Consider the following 18990-nt stretch of genomic DNA (forward strand, 5'->3'; position numbering starts at 1 on the left):
TGAGCCACTACCTCTGCCAACTTGAACTAATACCACATTTCCAACATGCTATGGAAATGATGTGGGAACGTGCATTTTGGAAAGAATATTTAGTGAAGTAATTAAACCCGGCTCATACAGAGATTTCCGTGTAGATCTGGTAAGTGTATCTTTTCACAGAGGAAAGGACCCTTTATACATCTTTAGGAAATGGTAAGACCTCAAATCACATAGAAATTTCAAAATATTTGCTCTGACGATGACTCTTATGTAAACACAGCACAGAGTCTTGCTGAGGAATCATTCCCTATGTAGGTCAGGAAAAGGAAAGGCAACTTGTATGCAGTCTTGCAACGGAGAAAAGCAGATACAGAAATCAGTGTATTTTTAATTTCCCTGCCTGTTTCCCCTCAAGCAGCAATGGATTGTTCCAGATGTAGAGAAAACAGTATTTGCAGATATATATAAAAGTTTATTTTACAAACAGCAACTACCTTTGAGTAACAAAATTGCAAAACCACAGACCAACATTAGAAAAAACAGCTCAGGGGTACGTTTTCTATCTGAAGTAGAACTTAACAGACTTCATTAAGTAAAAATACACCCTCCCCCCTTCACTCAAACCCCTCCCCCAGTCATCTACCAGATAGAATTTCTTTATAAAGCTTTAATTCAAGATATGAAATAGCCATTAATGGCATTACAGTAATTTTGGACAACTGCAATTAACTGATTGACTGTATTTTTATTACCTTTACCTGATCTTAAAAAGTCAACTCTGATCTGAAATACGATGAAGTCCAATGCTGGAGCAAGTTCTTCTCTAGTAAGTAAATGACAATCTTTATAGTTGTGCATTTTTACAGACCACTAATCCACTAGTTCCATTTTCCCAGTAAGGGAAAAAAACAAAACTGTGAAACTCTTTTGAGTTAGCACTATCTGTTGAGGACTTTGAAATGGTGGCTACTGTTAGAAACATGCCTGTAGATGTGTACTGACTTGAGTAATAAATGTCCTTAGTGTTAAAAAAAGCACAAGAAGCTTACAAAATATTGATTTGAAAGGATTACATGCACACAATTTTTCATTGAGCTTCAAGAGGAGGAAGGGTATAAGCCCAGAATTTTGGGTTCTTCTCAAAAGTGGAAAAAACAGTATGACAAATTCAGTTTTGGGAACTTACGACAAACGTCTTACTCAGCTGTTCATGAGCAGAAATGGAGGGCACCATCACTATCTTCAAACTTCACTCTGAGCTTTCTTTTCATGTTTCTGAAGTGTATCAAAAGCTAATTTTGCATAGCTTAATTCAATCAAAGAGACTGCATGAATTAATGTCTAAGCAAGAAATTACCACTTTCAATTTTCAAAGCTTGTTGGGTCCTGATGAGGTTGTTGGGTTTTTTGTAATTTCAGTATCTGAAAAATTTGAGAAAATGAAAGCATCTCAAGACATTACAGAAAGTTGGTAATGAAAACTATTATCATACAACAGTACCCTTTAGCTCTAATAAAGCTGTGTTAATCTGTTTTTTCACTACAGAGCTCACTTTTATTATTATGCCACTATAAAACTGTGTCTAAGTACACAACTTCCTAGACACTGAAAAACTTTACAAATTATTTAAAATCAACTCAAATCAGAATATCGTAAAAATTGCTCAGTGCTCTTCAGCTGAAATCTGTGTGTTTTTCTGCAAACCATTTACCTGTAACACAGAGTCATTTTTGGTATTAAACTTTACTTTGAAAGTACTGTCCATGCTTTTTACCAGGCATACCAGGCTTTTTGTAGTTATATCACTTTAACAATATGTAGATCAGTATTTGCAATATCAGTATCTGATATTCCCTATGGCAAATGGAATACACCTACAGACATTCTTATAAAGGAACCATTATGGTTTGTTTTTTTTTAAAAATCATTACATATCATTAAAAAAGTGTTTTGAACAAACTTGTGATATACTCAACAGTTTACAACATTCAACTTCAAAATATGCTGAAGTACACCAAGCACTGTAATGTGAACTGAAATTGAATTCAAAATTCTTAGACACTTGAGAGTATTGCTGTTTTATCACAAAATTAACTTTAAATGTAAAGTTTAGACAAAATGGATATCAAGAGCAAAATCCGTCATGCTTTTGCTCACTATTGTCAGTTTAACAATTCGTGTTGTGTAATCTCACCCTTTTCAGCAGACTTCTGAAATCACAGTACAGAAAGGATTAAGACAGAGTGGCAGCCTTTGTTTTCATCACCTAGCTCTTGTGCGTATGCACTGTATATAATGCAATAATCAACAAGACATCACAGAAACCCATCTTCCAGCATTAGAAAAAGCATTTTAATAAACTAGAAATGGCAGCCTTTGTTAGAAGGTTTGGTTTTTTTCTTCACAGTTTTACAGTTGCTAGCATCTATTTAACAGGAACAGGCAGGAAGACCTAAGATGTTTATAAACATACTTGAAGACAGTAACAATAGCTGCACCCAGAAAAGTGGTGGCAGCAAATTCGCCTGTCATTCATGGCTTGGAAACCTAATTCAAGGAAATAGTACTTTTTATTTTTTTTTAATTTCATGTTTTGTAAAAGCAGTTGATATTGAAAAAAATTAATAAAAAACCCAGTTAAGTTCAGTACTCCATACTTGTATGGAGTACTATGTATGGAGTATACATGACTGTATACTCCGTAAGTATACAGTATACTTACACTTCATAAGTATACAGTCTCTCAGGCGAGTTCACCGTTAAATAGGAAAGTTTCAACTAACTCAGTAAACACCCTTCAACTTTACTTGTGACACTGTCAAAACGGTTTTAACATAACACTGAAAAAAAAATTATTAAATGCAGTTTCCATCGTAAAAGAAACGGTTTCAGCTATATCTGCTGCTTTCACTGGGGCTCCGATTGTTAGAGTAACTGCGATCGCTTTCACTGTCAGAGCCGTAAGATCTACAAAGAAAAGATTAAAATGCCTCAAAATTGTATTTTGAGCTTCAAATTCAAAATTTCATCACGTAAAAAAAAAATGTCAAGAAGCACAACAGACAGCAAGAAAACATATAAGAAGTCTTTTACAGGATATTTCATATAACTGAAGTATTCGTTAAAGGACTCTCAAATTAAAATGATGATTAATTCAAAGGATGAAAACCCTGTGTAACTCCAGTCAAACAACTGTGGTTGTAACTACATAATTTCTTGTCTTCTCTGATAACTACATAACTTCTTGTCTTCTCATCCCAAATAAATGGGTTTGTAAATGCTAATAGCTGAGAAGTATATTCTAACAAACATAATTTTATAATTGCAAGCATTTTCTCAATTATTTCCCAAATCCTTGCTTTATATATGTTACAGTGCTTCATCTAAAGAAGGATCTTATGAATTAGGCCCCGTAACAACAACAGAGAAGGATGACTGTCTGCAGAGTGGAAATTGTAGATTAAAATATTTTGGCTTATACGGACAAATTCCAAGCACCTGGCTAAACATCAAGATAGAGTCCAGATGGTTTCAGACAAGCCACAGGACATATTCTAATTACACAGAATAAACTTTCATTAGAGATTTTCTAGCCTCATGCCTGTAGAGAAGGCTTTCTAAACAAAAGGTGAACACATCCTAATCCAGCATTGTTCCTCTGAAGCTTCCCAACATCCTAAACCAATGATTTTGCAAGTCTTTTTTCCACAAGCCAATCTCATTTCCCCTCAAACACATGATGAAAATTGTCCTACTGTTAAAGCTAGATGTGGAAATGGGCGAGAACAAAGTCCATTAAAAGCTGGTACAAAGTTCTAGAAAAATAAGCATGAGGACAGCAGGGGATAAAAATTTACAATAGTCTTAGGGGTCTTCCTGATTCACCACTAACGTGGGACATTAAAAAGGTATAAAAGCAAATCATCACTGATAGAATTTACCATCCAATGACATTCTCTGCAGACTGGGTATTTTTTAATCCACAATAGGACACTTGATTTAAATCTTATGTTCACTGTAGTTTTTAAGAAACATTTAAAATTAATAAAAAATTACATGTATGTATTTTGAATGCATACATACAATGAACTGGAGCCTTCTCAAATCTTTCTTCCCCTAGTTTCTTCCCCATCCTCAAATTTAGTAAGTTAGAAATTCTGATTTCCTCAATCACATGCTTGCTCTAATTTGAACTGGCTTTAATTACTACTTTTGCTAACAGTGCATTTTTTACGCTTGGGGGAAAAAGAACCACATCAGCCTTCATGAACATCCTAAGTATATATTTAGCAAATTCTTTTACATAAATTCAGTGTCAAGTCATGCTAGCAAAAACCTACCTGGATCGCCTATCATAACTTCTGGATCTTCGATAGCTGTCACTCCTTTTACTTCGACTTCGACTTCTGCTGTAGTAACTATCATATGTGTATGACCTACTTTATAAGAAAAATAAAGTTAAGTGTAAATTTACAATTCCTTGTCTAAAATGTATAATATATGTATCAAAGACATTCATATACAGAGATGAGCAGCTATACAGAAATTACTTTTGAAGGGTGTGTCAAACAATAATTCTATATTTTATAAAAGTTTAAATACAAGTACCTTAAAAACAACAGTAAAAATCTCAAATTTATTAATCCAGAAAAGAGACAGTAACCATTTAAACAGTTCCACATTTCACATTTTCTCTACAAATTGTAGATGCAGTAAACATCATTTATACCTCAGTTGTTTTTTTTTAACCAATAAAGGGAAATGGGTACACTATTACTTATCTCGTATCATCTATAACTGCAATGCCAAGATGATTTTGTTATTTTTTGCTTTTAAATGTATCTGATGTTGATTTTGCTTTGATTCAAGGTGCTATCACGGTATTATAAAATGTAAATACCATAGATAAAGAGGTACTCTTAGATTTTATTTTTTTATAATACGCACATTTACTACAGAGTTTGTATAAAACTATAATACAGCTTTTATAAAGCTATAATCCATACCTGGATCGACTATGATGATCGTAAGAACTACTTCTGGATCTACTTCTACTATAGGTTCGACTGACAAAAACAAAAACAGAGATGTTTTAAGTTAATCAGAAACAAGTGCTGAAGAGAGAGGGAAGAGGGGGAAGCAAGAGACAAGTAACATATTTTGATCAAAATTCCTTATCTGTACTACAAAACATTAGATAAAATTATTTTTCAGTAACAGGAAATTCTGAAATCCAACTATTCTAACCTGCACATTTCAAGTAGCTACTTCAGACTGTAGTACGCATAGCCAAGCGTATAGCCAAGCTCAGAGACTGAGGCATCAGACTGGTTTGTAATACATCCTAACACTCTCACCAGTTAGAGAAACTTACCTACGGCTCTTGTAACTGTGGTAAGAACTACTTCGACTTCTTGACCGATCTCTACTATACCATCCTCTGCTTCGGCTTCTTGTGTAGCTTCTTGATCTACAATGAATGAACAACTTTGAAAAGCACAAAATAGGATGTAAATGAAGAGAAGACCATTATAAAGCTTCACCTTTTAAGCTAGGTATTTATTCCATACTTGATAAGTGACATAGCTGAAAAAGAAAATAAGACTTCAAAATATCAGAGCTTTCACTTTCAGCTGTGGGAGCAGCACAAACTTCTTACCGATATGAAGATGTAGAACTTCGTGAGTGACTTCTTGAGTGACTGTAAGATATGGACCTTGTTCTGCGTCTGGATTTAGATTCAGATTTACTTCGAGACCTACTGAGACTCCTGGATGGGCTATTATCATCTCTACTTGGAGATTCTTCCTCACTGGAACTTTCTTGGTTCCTTGGCCTTCGATTTAGCCGTGCTGTTTTTCTAACTTCATCAAACAGAGATCCGGGCCTTACTTTATTTTTAGCTTTTATTTCAATTCTTAAACCTGCTGGTTTAGGCTCTGGTGCTGAAGCTATGTTCTTAACTTCTGCAGCAGTACTAATTGTGGTTGGTTGTAAGTTAGCAACACCTTGCAAAGGCTTCCATTTATTATCTATCGTATTGCTTTGTGTATTTTCAGTAATTTCACCTTTTAAACTACAGTCTTTAGCACTAGACACAGGGGCAGAATTATTTTCTTGTATTCCCATTTCTTTTTCTTCTTTAATATTCATGAAGTCTATAACATTGTTTCCTAGTTTGACAGCATCTTGTTCATGGGTCTTAACCTGTAAATCTTTGTTTATACTAGCAGCTAAAGCCTGAGGTTTAGCAGCGAGAATGACAGGAGACAAAACATCTACATCAACCTTCCCTGGTGAGTTACGATCTGGAGTACAAATCTCCATGTTGTCATCTGTCTCAATAACATCTTGCAATCCATTCTGGTTACTTTCTTCAGCTTGTTTCATCTCATCTTTGCAACCGGTCACATTTATTTCTGCATTTAAGATACTGTCTGAAGCATTCATTTCAATGCTATCTTTATTAAGGTTATTACAATCTGGAGAGGCACCACGTGTAGGGTTTTTAGTTAAAAGGTTTTCATCCACAGAAGGCTTTTCAGTTAAATTTTTCATTTTATCTTTGACTATTTCATCCTTGTCATAAACTTGGTTTTTATCTTTTAAGTTCCTGTTAAGCTGCTTTTCTTTATCATCCTTGGTAACTGGCTTTTCATTAATCTCATCATCATCTTCTTCACCATACTCCAGGGGGGGCTGCCAATGAAACATTTCTTTTCTTTTCTGAACTTTGTGTTTCTTCTCCTTTTTCCCTTTTGATTTGTCTTTTGCTTTTTTTGAATGGGATTTTTTAAGAGCTTTTTTCGAGCCACGTTTGTGTTTTTTTGACTTTCCTCTAATGTTTGTTGAGCTAGAACAAGAGCTGTCAGACTCAGAAGATGACAACTGCTTGCTTGTCTTCCATGTACAATCAGAATCCAGAAAGCCTTCTGAAGAATTTGACCGTTTTTTTATTCTTTTGGTAACACTAAGCTCTGCATCAGATCCTGATGTGGCCTCTCCTTCTTCTTTACTAGAGGAGAGTCTGGAATCTCCCCTATTACGCCTTGCCTCTCCTTTTTCAGAATTTGATTCAGAGTCCCATTTACTACCTGAATAGGATTTTTGTTTAGTTTTTCCACCACCCCTAGGTTGCTCAGAAGATTTCTCCTTAACTGCTTTCTTTTTAGCATCATCAGAATCCTGCTCACACTTGGGTTCCTTCTCCCCTTGCTCAGAACTTAAGCTATTTTTGTCCTGTTTCTGAGTACCTCTTTCTAACTGAAAACGGCCTTCTTTTTCTTGGACTACTTTCATTTTGGCAGAATGCTCACTGTCAGTAGAGAAGTCTGAAGATGATGAACTATCACTCTCTTTCAAGCCCTGAGAAGACTCATCATAGTCTTTTGTACGCTTATAAGGGACAGTGCTTTCAGAGCTTGTTTCTTGCCTCAGTTTAAGAGGTCGAGCCTTCTGATCACTTGATGCAGATTTTCTTTTGCTTCTGTCATCATCACTAAGGGAAGAGTAAGACGTTGACTCACTATAACGTGACCTGTCACTGCAGTATTTACTCAGTGATGGTGACCGGCCAGAAGAATGAGATTTTGTCCTAGAGCTTGATGGACTTCTAGATCTCGTATAAGATCTTGAGTATGACCTACTTCGAGAAGACCTGCTTCTTGATCTCAGACAACTGTCTGAGCTTCTGTCACTATGGTATTTGGAATAACCACTTCGATCGCTATCTGAACTCCTTTGTCGCTTATGATATGAGGAAGTAGTATTAGGCTCTTTAACAGCTACTAAATTGTAATTAGTTTGTGTGGGTATTAAATGTGTCGTTTTAGCTTTCATTTCCTGAATTCGCTCATAAGATGGCTTCCATGGTTTCTGCCCAGGTTTCCACCTTGAAGGTGGTGGACTCTCACTTAAGGGTATAACAGGGAGGTTTTCTGAGACAACTGGTGGTACGACAACTTTATCACTTGGGAGTATAGCTGCTCTTACAGGCTCAGCAGTCTTGGTAAGCTTATTCTCATTTAATCGCGTTGAAATATTTCGTGGAGAACTGGAAACTGTCTTTTGATGCCTAGGGTTAGAACTTGACCTTGACCTACTTCGTGAACATGATGATTTAGAGGCTGATCTTGACCTAGAGCTTCTTCGGGAGTAAGATCTTGATTTAGACCTAGATCTGGACCTGTAGTATGATCGAGTCCCTCTGCTTGATAAAGTCGATGAGCTCTGGTCTTCCTTGTCAGATTTAGACCAGTCCCTTCTGGAGGAATGCCTGGAAGATGATGAAGAAGAACGAGATTTCCTGTCACGATCACAAGATGATTTTGTCCTCCTGAGGAAGGAATGAGAAGACTCTACATCTGATGAAGCGGACGTTTTCTTCTTTTTTGTTTGCTTGTGCTTCTTGAAATGCTTCTGCTTTTTAGATTTCTTTTTATGTTTCATCTTTTTTTTATCTTTTCTGTGCTTTTTGTGGTGGCTAGAGTATCTCACAGTACTTAAATCAGAATAACCGTTACGTGACCAAGATCTTGATCTCTGGGACACACTTCTTTCATCCCATCTGCTTGTACATGGGTCGCTCAACCTAGAAAACAAACCCCACACTGAGTGGAAATTCTTTAAAAACTTCAGATAAATTAAGTATTTTCCACACCTCCAAGGCAAGTAAGTAAGTTTAAGAGAAATTAACACAGCCCCCCTTTACTACCAGACAATTATGTTTTAACTGAGCTTGTTACACTCTTTTTAAGATACGAATTACATCACTATCAAGAAAGCTACTTCTCTCTAACAACTGAATCAGCCAACATCAGAAAATTTTGCATACTGTAGTGCCTGTGTGAAGAGAGTCAATGCTTTAACTACCCTAGACTACATGTCTTTGACATCTACAACAAAAGGATTCTTAAACATTTAAATACAAATTTTAAAACATCTTATTTAGTAGTCTTTTAGGTGGTATGTTGCAATACAGCAATAAACTGAACACACAATATATAAAATTATTCAGCAATAATTTACGATAGATAAAAAAGAAAAACTGAAAATATTACATATAATTTGTTATAAGCTCCTATTTATTATCAAGTCATCAGAAATTCTGAAGAGCTGGCTTCCATCTCTAAGTTTGCAATTGCAGAAAATACATAACTAAAACAACGTAAGATTGATGGATTTTGTTGTCTTACTTGGTATTCAAAGAAACCACATAACCAAGTTTGAGGTTAAAGGAAATCTGACATGACTAGCTATAGGGAAAGCAACAGGAAACTGGACAGGTCAATTAATTACTTCTTAAATAAGTATCCAAGATGACACCATGACAAACAACTCTTCTGACACTTTTCAGCTTGTGTTCATCTGGTGTCACATTAGCAAAGCAGAAAGGTTTTAAGAAAGTTTTCCACTTTTATTTTTTGGAACTTAAATGGAACATGTTAACCACAAAGTTGTTCACATTTTCTTCTTTTCAAATATGAATAACACAGTACATGCACATAATTTATTAAAGCTTGTGTAAAAAAAACAAGACATTTTAAAATTGCAGTAAGGATCTTACTTATCGCCTTTACTCCACTTTTCTCCACTAGGTGGTCTGTATGTTCGTAATCTCTGCATTTCCTCCTTCCAGTGAGGAGGGGTCTCACTGCTCTCATCATCATCAGATTCAGAACACGATCGTGATTGAGGTGGGGTGTGATATCGCTATGAAAGCGAGGAAAGATAGTTATATATTTTTCTTTACAAAAGACTGGAAAATACAGCAAATAGAACTATATCATAAAATCTTACAATGGTTTAGGCTGGAAGGGACCTTAAAGCTCATCTCATTCCAACCCCCCTGCCATAGGCAGGAACACCTTCCACTAGACCAGGTTGCTCCAAGCCCTGTTCAGCCTGGCCTTGAACACCATCAGGCAGGGGGCAGCCACAGGTTCTCTGGGCAACCTGTGCCAGGGCCTCCACCACCCTCACAGGAAAGTTCTTCCTCGGATCTCATCTTAATCTCCCCTGTCAGTTTAAAGGCATTCCACCTTGTCCTATGCCTAGATGCCCTTGTAAAAATTGAAGAAAAAAGAAAAAGTGCATCCATACAAGGTCTACGAGGTAAACACAAATTCCAGGTTTCCTGCCAAAAAATACCCACGCTTGGTATGCATATATCCCACACAGTTGGCTGTATCTTTTCATTCTCCAAAAGCATTTCACAAATAGGGCCCAGGAGCTAACCCGTTTTTACCAGACATAAAAGGAAGAATCAAGAAGAAGTCATAGATTCTCTTTACGTAACACCTTTTGGAATAACACAATTACTGCAGATAACCAGCTTTTTTGGGGGGATACTAAAGCACAGATGTTTCACTTCATCACTTCAGTTAGAAGACTCTTAACTGCCTGTATGAGAAAAGACAAGCCCTATTTCAAAAGTTAACACTGTTCACTCCTTCAGAAATGGGAATCCAGTGTAAGCCACCTTCCAAAACCACCCCCCCCCCAAAAAAAAAAAAAAGACATCTTCCACAGAAGTGTAATGAAGTATCATGCTTAAAACATTACACTTAAGCAGGCAATAAGAACTACTTGTGCAGCAGCGAAAGAACTCAAATGTTGCTAACTCATTATTTTCCATTACCCAGTTGGATACACTTAGGTAAATTCTGTGAGGAAATTAGATGCTCCTTGACTCAATAAAGAAAAACATCTGGAATTCAGTTGATTATTTTAAGCCACTTAGAAATGAAAGCAATTAGGGAAAAAATATTGCCCCCCCCGAAAAAATACAGAAAGATGTATGTATTGGTTTATTCAGTTGATTACAGGCAGAAGTTCTTAAGATATCCTGTTTATATAAAAGGTAACCTGCCATGAAGATTTGGAGGTTCTCTACTCTTTGAGGTGAAGCAATGACTACTTAAAAAAAACCTCTTACAAATAAAGGGCATACAATAGGTTGCAAAAGTGTCATGAACCTTCCTAATTCTCTCATATTACATTCAGGAGTCTCACAGAACCCCAGAAAATTCAAAACTAAAAGCGAGTATTTTGAAAAACAGACAAGTTCACCCTGGCTACAAACTTTTGCTAATCAGTCTATTAGAGACAGGAGAAAAAATGTGTTTCTCCAACTAAATGCTAGCCCTGAATTATTTCTGTTATGACTGGTTTTCATTATTGATTTTGCCAAGAAGGTACCAAAAATATGAAAAACAGGACAGAGACACCCAAATCCCTGACAAAAGCCAATTCCACTCAACTTTAAACTAGTTTTCTGAAAGTCTTTTTTTGACATAAGTATTTTAAAACACTCCATTTAAAAAGCCTCCTTTCATGGATATCACAAATAACAAATACAAATGAAAGATTTAATGTCATGGCTGGCAAATGAGGGCTGGTTCTCAGGTGAGGCTCAAACACTACAATACCTTGTAGTGGCTACAGCCAAGCCATTAATTTTGTGGCTTAAAATAATTGCACCATAGGAATCAAGAGAAAAGTACTTCTCAAATTCACTGGCTACCACATAAGAAAACAATGCTCAGAGAAGCCTCAGTTAAGATTACTGTAATGAAAAATGTTGTCAACTATGCAGATACTGGTTTTGGGGTTTTTATTTGTTTGGTTTTGTTTTTTTTTAGAACTTCCACCTACAAAAAAAATTGTCAGGACCAAACCTTGGTTTGGTTTATGGTTACCCACACGCTGCTTGCAAAATTGATCGAGGAAAACATTCAAAACGGGAAGAATATGCTCAGTCATGGTATGCTACAATTTGAAATACACCAAAATCGAATGAACAATTACAAAAGCTTTTCTTATTTTCTCCCTCTTTTACTGACTGAAAAACACGAACACAGCTGCACAGTGCTTTGAGTCCCGTACTGAGGTTTATTAGAGAAAAGTTTTGCTTGAGTAGAGTTGAACTAAGGCAAAAGCAAAAGTCTTCATGATACCAAAGATTTGAAGTGGAAGTGATATTTGCATAACAGGGGCAGTCTTCAGAAAGGAAGGTAGGGAAAAATGACAAAGTCTGCAGGTCTGTAAAAAGGCTTTGCTATCAGCATTGCAATGAAGTAACTTCTTGCCCATGCAGAGCCATCTATGAAATAACACAGACATGATCTCAGTCCGGACAGCTGATGAAATTTGACAAGCTACCATAGAATCCTACAATATTTTGGGACCTCCAAGCTCATCCAGTTCCAATCCCCTCCCACTGGCAGGGACACCTTCCACTAGACCAGGTTGCTCCAAGCTGCATCCAACCTGGCCTTGAACACTGCCAGGGATGGGGCAGCCCCAGCTTCTCTGGGCAACCTGTGCCAGGGCCTCACCACCCTCACAGGGAAGAACTTCTTCCTCAGATCTCATCTCAGTCTCCCCTCTGGCAGTTTAAAGCCATTCTCCCTTGTCCTATCACTACATGCCCTTGTCAAAAGGCCCTCCCCAGCTTTCTTGTTGGCCCTATTTTAGGTACTGTGAAGCTGTTCTAAGGTCTCCCTGGAGCTTTCTCTTTAGAATGAACAAGCCCAGCTCTCTCAGCCTGTCTTCATATCAAAAGTGCTCCAGCCCAACACATGAAACTATATTAAGTGGATAAAAAAAAAAAAGCAAGAAGGAAATAAAAGGTTGACAAAATGTCAAAAAGTAGAACAAACAATTTAAGCTATTCTGCCAAAGCTGCCAACAAAACTGCTGTTTCTCAGCAATGCTAAGTACAGGCATCAGAAGATGAAAATATCAAAACTCAGGAGGACAAGCAATATACATCACAAAGGACTGCATATACTGAGGACACTATAGACCTGCTTTGTCTACTGTTACATGTTACAGTCCTAATGCTGAACAGAAACAGCAAAGAAATCCAGTGAGTGGAGTAAAAGCTCTTGTCACTTCTCATTACTTTAGATCTTGTGGTTCATGTGGGATGACTGCCTGAATTACTTTCAATCTTCAACAAAAAAATAATAAAAAAAATTATGTCTGAAGACTTCTCATAGCTGAGGAGTAAGCATTTGTTCCAATCTTCTTATAAAAAGACAGTAACAAGAAGGATGGAATAAAAGTGTAATAAAATGAACTATCAGACAATATTTCAACCTAAACTGGAATCTACAACATGCCAACAACGATTAAAGTGCCACACAAAAGCCTCAAAAAAAGTTCAAAGCTGAAGGTCAAAGAAGATATTCTGGATGGAAGGAGGAAAAAAAAAAATAAAAAAAATGGGAAAATCAAGAAAAAATTGCCACATACTATTGTGCCTCTTCCTTTAATTTTTCGTCCAGATTTAGAGACTGATGGTTTCGGGTCAGCCAGAACTGGTGTAGTATCAAGAAGCTTCCTACATAAATAAATAAAATATGAGCTTACATGGAAAAAAAACAACAAAAAAATTAACTTGAATTAATTTTAAGTTAATAATGCAAAATATTAATCTTATTTATCTTAAGATGGCAGACCTAAGAATTCAGTGAATTCTCCAGGAAATAAAGCAAGACATGAACAGTTCTGCAATGAAAAGGAAATCAAGATCCTTGTTTTAGATCAAATCTGTAGCCAATCTGACCTCTCCACCTGTAAATAAATGCTAACAGTGAACTTGCAAAGCACTATTGAAGTGGCAAGTGGCTTTTCTAAAGAGGTTAACTGCATTTGGTGCACAAATCATGAAGACGACATGGACAGAAGAGTTTCAGGATCTCAGCAGTTATACAACCATGTCTTAACTCAGAGACTGACAATTCATGATAGGTCACAGGTTCCAAAGCCTTGCTTCTTTCCTGAGCAATAGGAGGTAACTCAGCACTCCTTTTTACAGTTTGTGTAATGTCCTTCAGAGAAGCAGTTACTAAGGCTTTGAAAACATAAATAATGTTTCAAGGCAAAACGTACAGGAGACTACACCATTAACTGAAATGAATCAATTAAAAAAAAAAAACAAATCACCAAGCTTATTTTAAGAACTTCTGGCAATGTAACATATTGCTGATTTGAAGAGGTATCTCACAACGTAACTTAATAGCTCATCTGAGTCCAAACACAAAGAAATTTGGCAGAAAAAGAACCAAACTGCAATTTAGTAGAGGTGCAAAACAAAGAAAACTGCAAAAAGGACAATTAAATTACCTCATTTAGAAACTTTAGCCATTGTTTGCTACCAGCACTAGTTACTTGAATGGTAACAGGAAAATTTTTTGCCTAGTTTCCACCAAGAAAACATCATAAAAAAGCTCAATGTTCCTTACGGTTCAGGTTCTATATTGACAACGGGCACATCTCTTCTCAGCAAAAATCTATTTTCAGGCACTGGGGGAATTTCTTCAGGACGTACCACTGGTTTGTCTCTCTTCATGCTAACATCAATTGCTTTTTCTGTTATATCACTCTTGTCAGAAAGGCTGCTAAGGGAATAAACAAGTTGATAAATCAAAATTAACTGTCAACTGATAAACACCCCTTTTCAAAGCAAATTCCAAAAAAAGCCCCTGTGGCGCATCAAGCTTTAAGATGGCTTAACAATCAAAACATGCTTCATTCACAACCCATTTTAAGCTAAAAAGGAAGGATACACAATTACTGGAAGGAAGGTTCAGGTTTTGCTTTACAGAAAAATAATTTTGCTTTGAATTTGCCATTTGTCAAGAAATATTTTAAAATCTAATCAAATATATATCAAATCTATTCCCTAATCTTTCACTTTAACACAGGTATACCGAGTCCCAAATACTTGAACATGCTGAGATTTACTCATTTCAAAATCACTCTAGCTTCCATCTACAAAGATCTTAAACTCTTTCATGGAAAAATCTACTCAACAAGCTTGGCTTTAGGGTTTTTTTGGTTGGTGTTTTTTAATAAAGACCAAGCACCAAACCCCAAACCTAAATAAAACATAAATAATTTTCATATTAATTGCTTCAGTATTTCATGAAAACAAAAGTAGAATTTCTCCGATTTCTCTGAAATTCTTAAATTTAAGAGACTAGTCACCCACCGTCTTTGGTTTGAGGTTCGCCTGCACTTTGGATCCTCTTTCTTCCTCTCTTCCTTTCTTCGTTTTCTTGATTGTTTGGTTTTAGCTCTTCTTTTACGCTTTCTTCTTCTGCTTCTTTCACTTTCAGCTTCACTTTCAGATGAACTTTCTGAAGAGCTTGATGCACTGGAGGAGGAGTCTGAAGCTTCTGACTCCGAACATACTTTCTTCTTCTTCTCCAAAGCTTAAAACAGATATTTTAAATTTACAGTGTGCACATGTCCATGTGTGTGTAGCGTGTATATATAGAGCACAAAATATATCATTTTATATATGTATAAATACACAGAGATACTGTTTCAGAAGAGCTCTTTGAACTTTTTTCACAATGAGTTAAAGTACAATAATAAAAACTGATTTTGGCCTAGTCTAAAGCCATACCACTAAAAGATACAAATATTTTCCAGCAAAGATAGCTCCTATGCAGTAAGCTGTAAGAACTTCCATGCATGAATTCCACCATATAAGGTGACATATCACTGCAAAGCCAAAACATTTTTACATTAATACACAGTAAGTTTATAAATGAAGTTCGACATTATGATGTGCCAAGCTAATACAAAGAAAATAGTTTTAAGAAGGAGGGTTCCCCCCTTTTCTCTTTTGAAAAAGGTATTTTAAGTTGTAATACTGACTTCACACCTTTAAGTTAGAATACACAGATAAGAAAAGACCATCTGTAGTAAAAAAAATTAATTTCTAGAAAACAATGCATAGGTTACAGAACAAAGTCTAAGAAAGAATTAGTCATAGCCTCAGCTGTTTATTTCTTATTTATAAATCTTTGTCATTCTCTCTGCATGCGATACTTTCTTACTCTATCCTCCTGACTTTTTTTAAAGGACATAAATAACCACATTATCCTTAAGGAAGGCCAAAAATGAAGGGGAAAACACAAACTTTTAACACTCCGCTACATTACAGAGACTGTCCAAACACGTATTTAAAATTATTTATTCCCTAAGAATTCTCATGAAATTATGTTAACTACGTATACTGCGTATTAACATTACATGATCTTACAATTCAAATTCTGGAAACTGCACAAAATTCAACTCCAAGAAGATAGTATGTTGAAACTCTATCTTTCAAACTCAGAAAATCAGATTGTAATTATTTTCTGTGTAAGTCACATTAACCTCAAACATTAAGAACAGGAAGCAGGGATACACTGTCCAACACACAAAGGTTCAGGTCAAAAAAAGCCTTCTCCCTTGCTATGCCTTCCTCTTCTACACCAGTTTTTTTTTAAGTTTTAAATGCTTGTAAGACTTAAGATTCTAGACATTCACCATAATGATTTTTTGATGTTGGCAAAATTTTCATGTTCTCCGAACTCTAATGTTTGGACTCTATGATCTTAAAGGTCTTTTCCAAGCTAAACAAATCTGTAATTCTATGAAAACAATATCAACATTCAATTAACTTCAGATGTATGTATGCTTACCATCTTTTGCTGATTTTGTAACAAGCACCCCACAGTCAATAACTCGTACATCTGCATAGGGCCTACTTGCAGTATCGGTTTTCAGATTTTCTATTTGTTCTATTACCTCAAACCCAGAAATAACCAGTCCAAAGACAACATGTACACTGCAGAAATAAAATGTTTGGAAAGTACATTTATATATTGCTGTAATTATTTTATAATGAATTTCAGATTTAAGAAGCCACTCTGAACTAGAAACACTAAGCTCTTTAAAACGCATTAGAGTAATAAACATCTTGTCTTTAAGTTTCACATTTACAACAATCTAAGATTTTACTGGAACATGAAAAAAGGGTCCACTATGGTTCAATGAGAGAAAAGTTTGATGTCATTCCACTCTCTTTTACATAGGCAGAGTAAATAGATCATTATTTCTAACATATCCTTCTACTTTCGCAGTTTCATGCAACAGGGAGATCATAAATCCATATATAAAGATGACAAAGAACTGCAGTTTTCCCCAGAAAAGAAACATTTATAGGTCTATACAAACTCAGCACACAAATTCCCCACTAGCACTGCAGGGACAGCTATAACTAAGAAATTCCCATTTCTGTCCACATTTCTCTCCACTTCTTCTGTTTGCCCATAACTTATACTCCAAGGAACTAACCTATTCTGGGGATAAAACCACACCACACAAGAGAGTACTATCCAAATACATTAAACTTGACATTTCAACTCACTGATTTATGGATTGAGGGCAGCAACCAGTTTTAAAAAAAAATATCATTAGGGTTTAAGCCCTTCTAAGTTTTTGACCAGCTGTAGGAATTAAGTTGCAACTTGAATTTTTTATAGAACTGAAGTCTTTTTTTTTTCCCTTTTTCTTCTATTGTATAGTCTTCCAGATGATTAAGAATTTGTTTCCCCGTTATTGTCTATTTTAACATGTGAAGACTTACAACCTTCAAATTTTAGACATCACTGGAGGAACTATAAAGGATTCTTACCCATCGAGATGAGGAGCAGGTTTTGTTGTTCTGTTTGACAAACAGCAAGATGGTAAGATGGAAGAAAAATAAAAAAAAAAATAATAATCAGGGATTCAGATGAAGTAAAAGAGGAGAATGGAACAGGGGGAAAAAAAAAAGAAGTGAAGGTAAGACAAAAAAATAGTGAAAAAATCCAGTTACACACACAGAATTAAAATATTTTATAGATTATACATACAGGCTTTCTTAAACTTTTACATGAAATTTATTTGAAGCTTAGCTAACTATGCACACTTGAAAGATGTACCAAGCATCATTTTAATGCATGCAATAAACAATTTTGAAATAAACGATTTTGAAATAATAGTCTTTAAATACACATTAAAATATAATTCACTAACATTTTTAGTCACAGAGAAGATGCAATTTGGCATTAAATACTGGGTAACTAATGACTGTTAGGTTCTTACATTACAAGGTCACTATAAAGTCAGTTTATTCAAAAAGAGTTATCACATGTAACAGATACTTTGCTCCCCCCTCCCACTTCTTTCTTACTTTCTACTTCCCTGATTGGCATCATGACCCAGAATGCAAAGCAACACTTTAACCACCAGCTACAGCACTTCATCAGCTCACAGGCTTCCCAAAGGCAACAGCAGCATAATGCAAGCAGACATTATGTGCTGCCCTACAGTTTACTACTGTGGTTAAGTGCAGATTTCCTCCCTATTTTTCAGCTTCCCACCTTCAGCCATTTGTAGCCTGAAGGAACCACCTTCCATTTTGTACACTATCCTAAAAACAAGCCTTTGGAGTTATGCGAGACTTCTGAGTTGACTTCAAATTGGAATATTCAAGGCTGTGCATATATGTTAAGATTCACCCTTTTCATGGTAATGCTATGACCTAGTATTTCTCCAGATCCTTTTCCAAAAAGGAAAGGAAATTACTTTTGCAAGTAAGCCTGCATTAAGGCTGCACAGAGAACCTTGCTATGCAGACACAATCTGTAAAGAACATCAGAGCACTAAAAAAAAAAAAAAAAGGAGGGAAGCTAATTTGCATCCAAAGCTATTTTAATATTTGAACACATCCTTCCTCTCTCTTCCCCAGGCACTATTTTGCCTTTCCAGCCTTCTTCCACTGAACTCACCTCTGAAAATATATAATCCATCACAGATACTTTTTTAAATTTACAGTAGCACAGATGTGGTACAATGAAGTCAGTTTTTCGCTGCTAAAATAAAATACTACTTTTAAAGCATGTATCTTCACTCAGGTTTTGAACTATCCAGTCACAAAACACCGCAGTGCTGAACACATGCCAAAAGATGGAACTGTGAATCAGGAGTGTTTACACTCTTGATTTTTATATATATATATATATTTTTTTTTAAGCCCCAAATGCCAACCAGACCTTCCACTTCTGTAATACTGAATAATACAGAAAACTTTGGTTTTACATGGGGAAATAAACGCTATCAAGACAATGTTTAATTTTGCAATAGTTGGGGGGTGTTCTTTGGTTTTCCCTTGCTAGTAT

At 35.9% G+C, this 18990-nt stretch overlaps 1 protein-coding gene across 8 annotated transcripts in view; it reads right to left on the reverse strand.

The window, feature by feature from the left end:
- Positions 1–631: 631 nt before the first annotated feature.
- Positions 632–18990, reverse strand: part of NKTR (natural killer cell triggering receptor) — a 42009-nt gene continuing 23650 nt past the window's right edge. For 3 of the 8 annotated variants that reach the window (XM_057398903.1, XM_057398908.1, XM_057398909.1), the window contains 11 exons: positions 17463–17492; positions 16468–16613; positions 14982–15204; positions 14233–14388; positions 13241–13328; positions 9546–9691; positions 5640–8570; positions 5355–5450; positions 4987–5046; positions 4321–4419; positions 632–2947 (listed from right to left, as the gene is read on the reverse strand). In XM_057398903.1, coding sequence (XP_057254886.1) covers positions 2869–2947; positions 4321–4419; positions 4987–5046; positions 5355–5450; positions 5640–8570; positions 9546–9691; positions 13241–13328; positions 14233–14388; positions 14982–15204; positions 16468–16613; positions 17463–17492 — 4054 coding nt within the window. In that variant the 3' untranslated portion in view covers positions 632–2868. The remainder of the gene's footprint in view (positions 2948–4320; positions 4420–4986; positions 5047–5354; positions 5451–5639; positions 8571–9545; positions 9692–13240; positions 13329–14232; positions 14389–14981; positions 15205–16467; positions 16614–17462; positions 17493–18990) is intronic. The other 5 variants (XR_008970837.1, XM_057398907.1, XM_057398906.1 and 2 more) reach the window with 5 other exon arrangements.

This window comes from Pezoporus wallicus, unplaced genomic scaffold (genome assembly GCF_028554395.1).
Source record: "Pezoporus wallicus isolate ANWC-B61680 ecotype Strahan unplaced genomic scaffold, APGP_CSIRO_Pwel_v1 contig_3487, whole genome shotgun sequence".
Lineage (NCBI taxonomy): Eukaryota > Metazoa > Chordata > Aves > Psittaciformes > Psittacidae > Pezoporus > Pezoporus wallicus.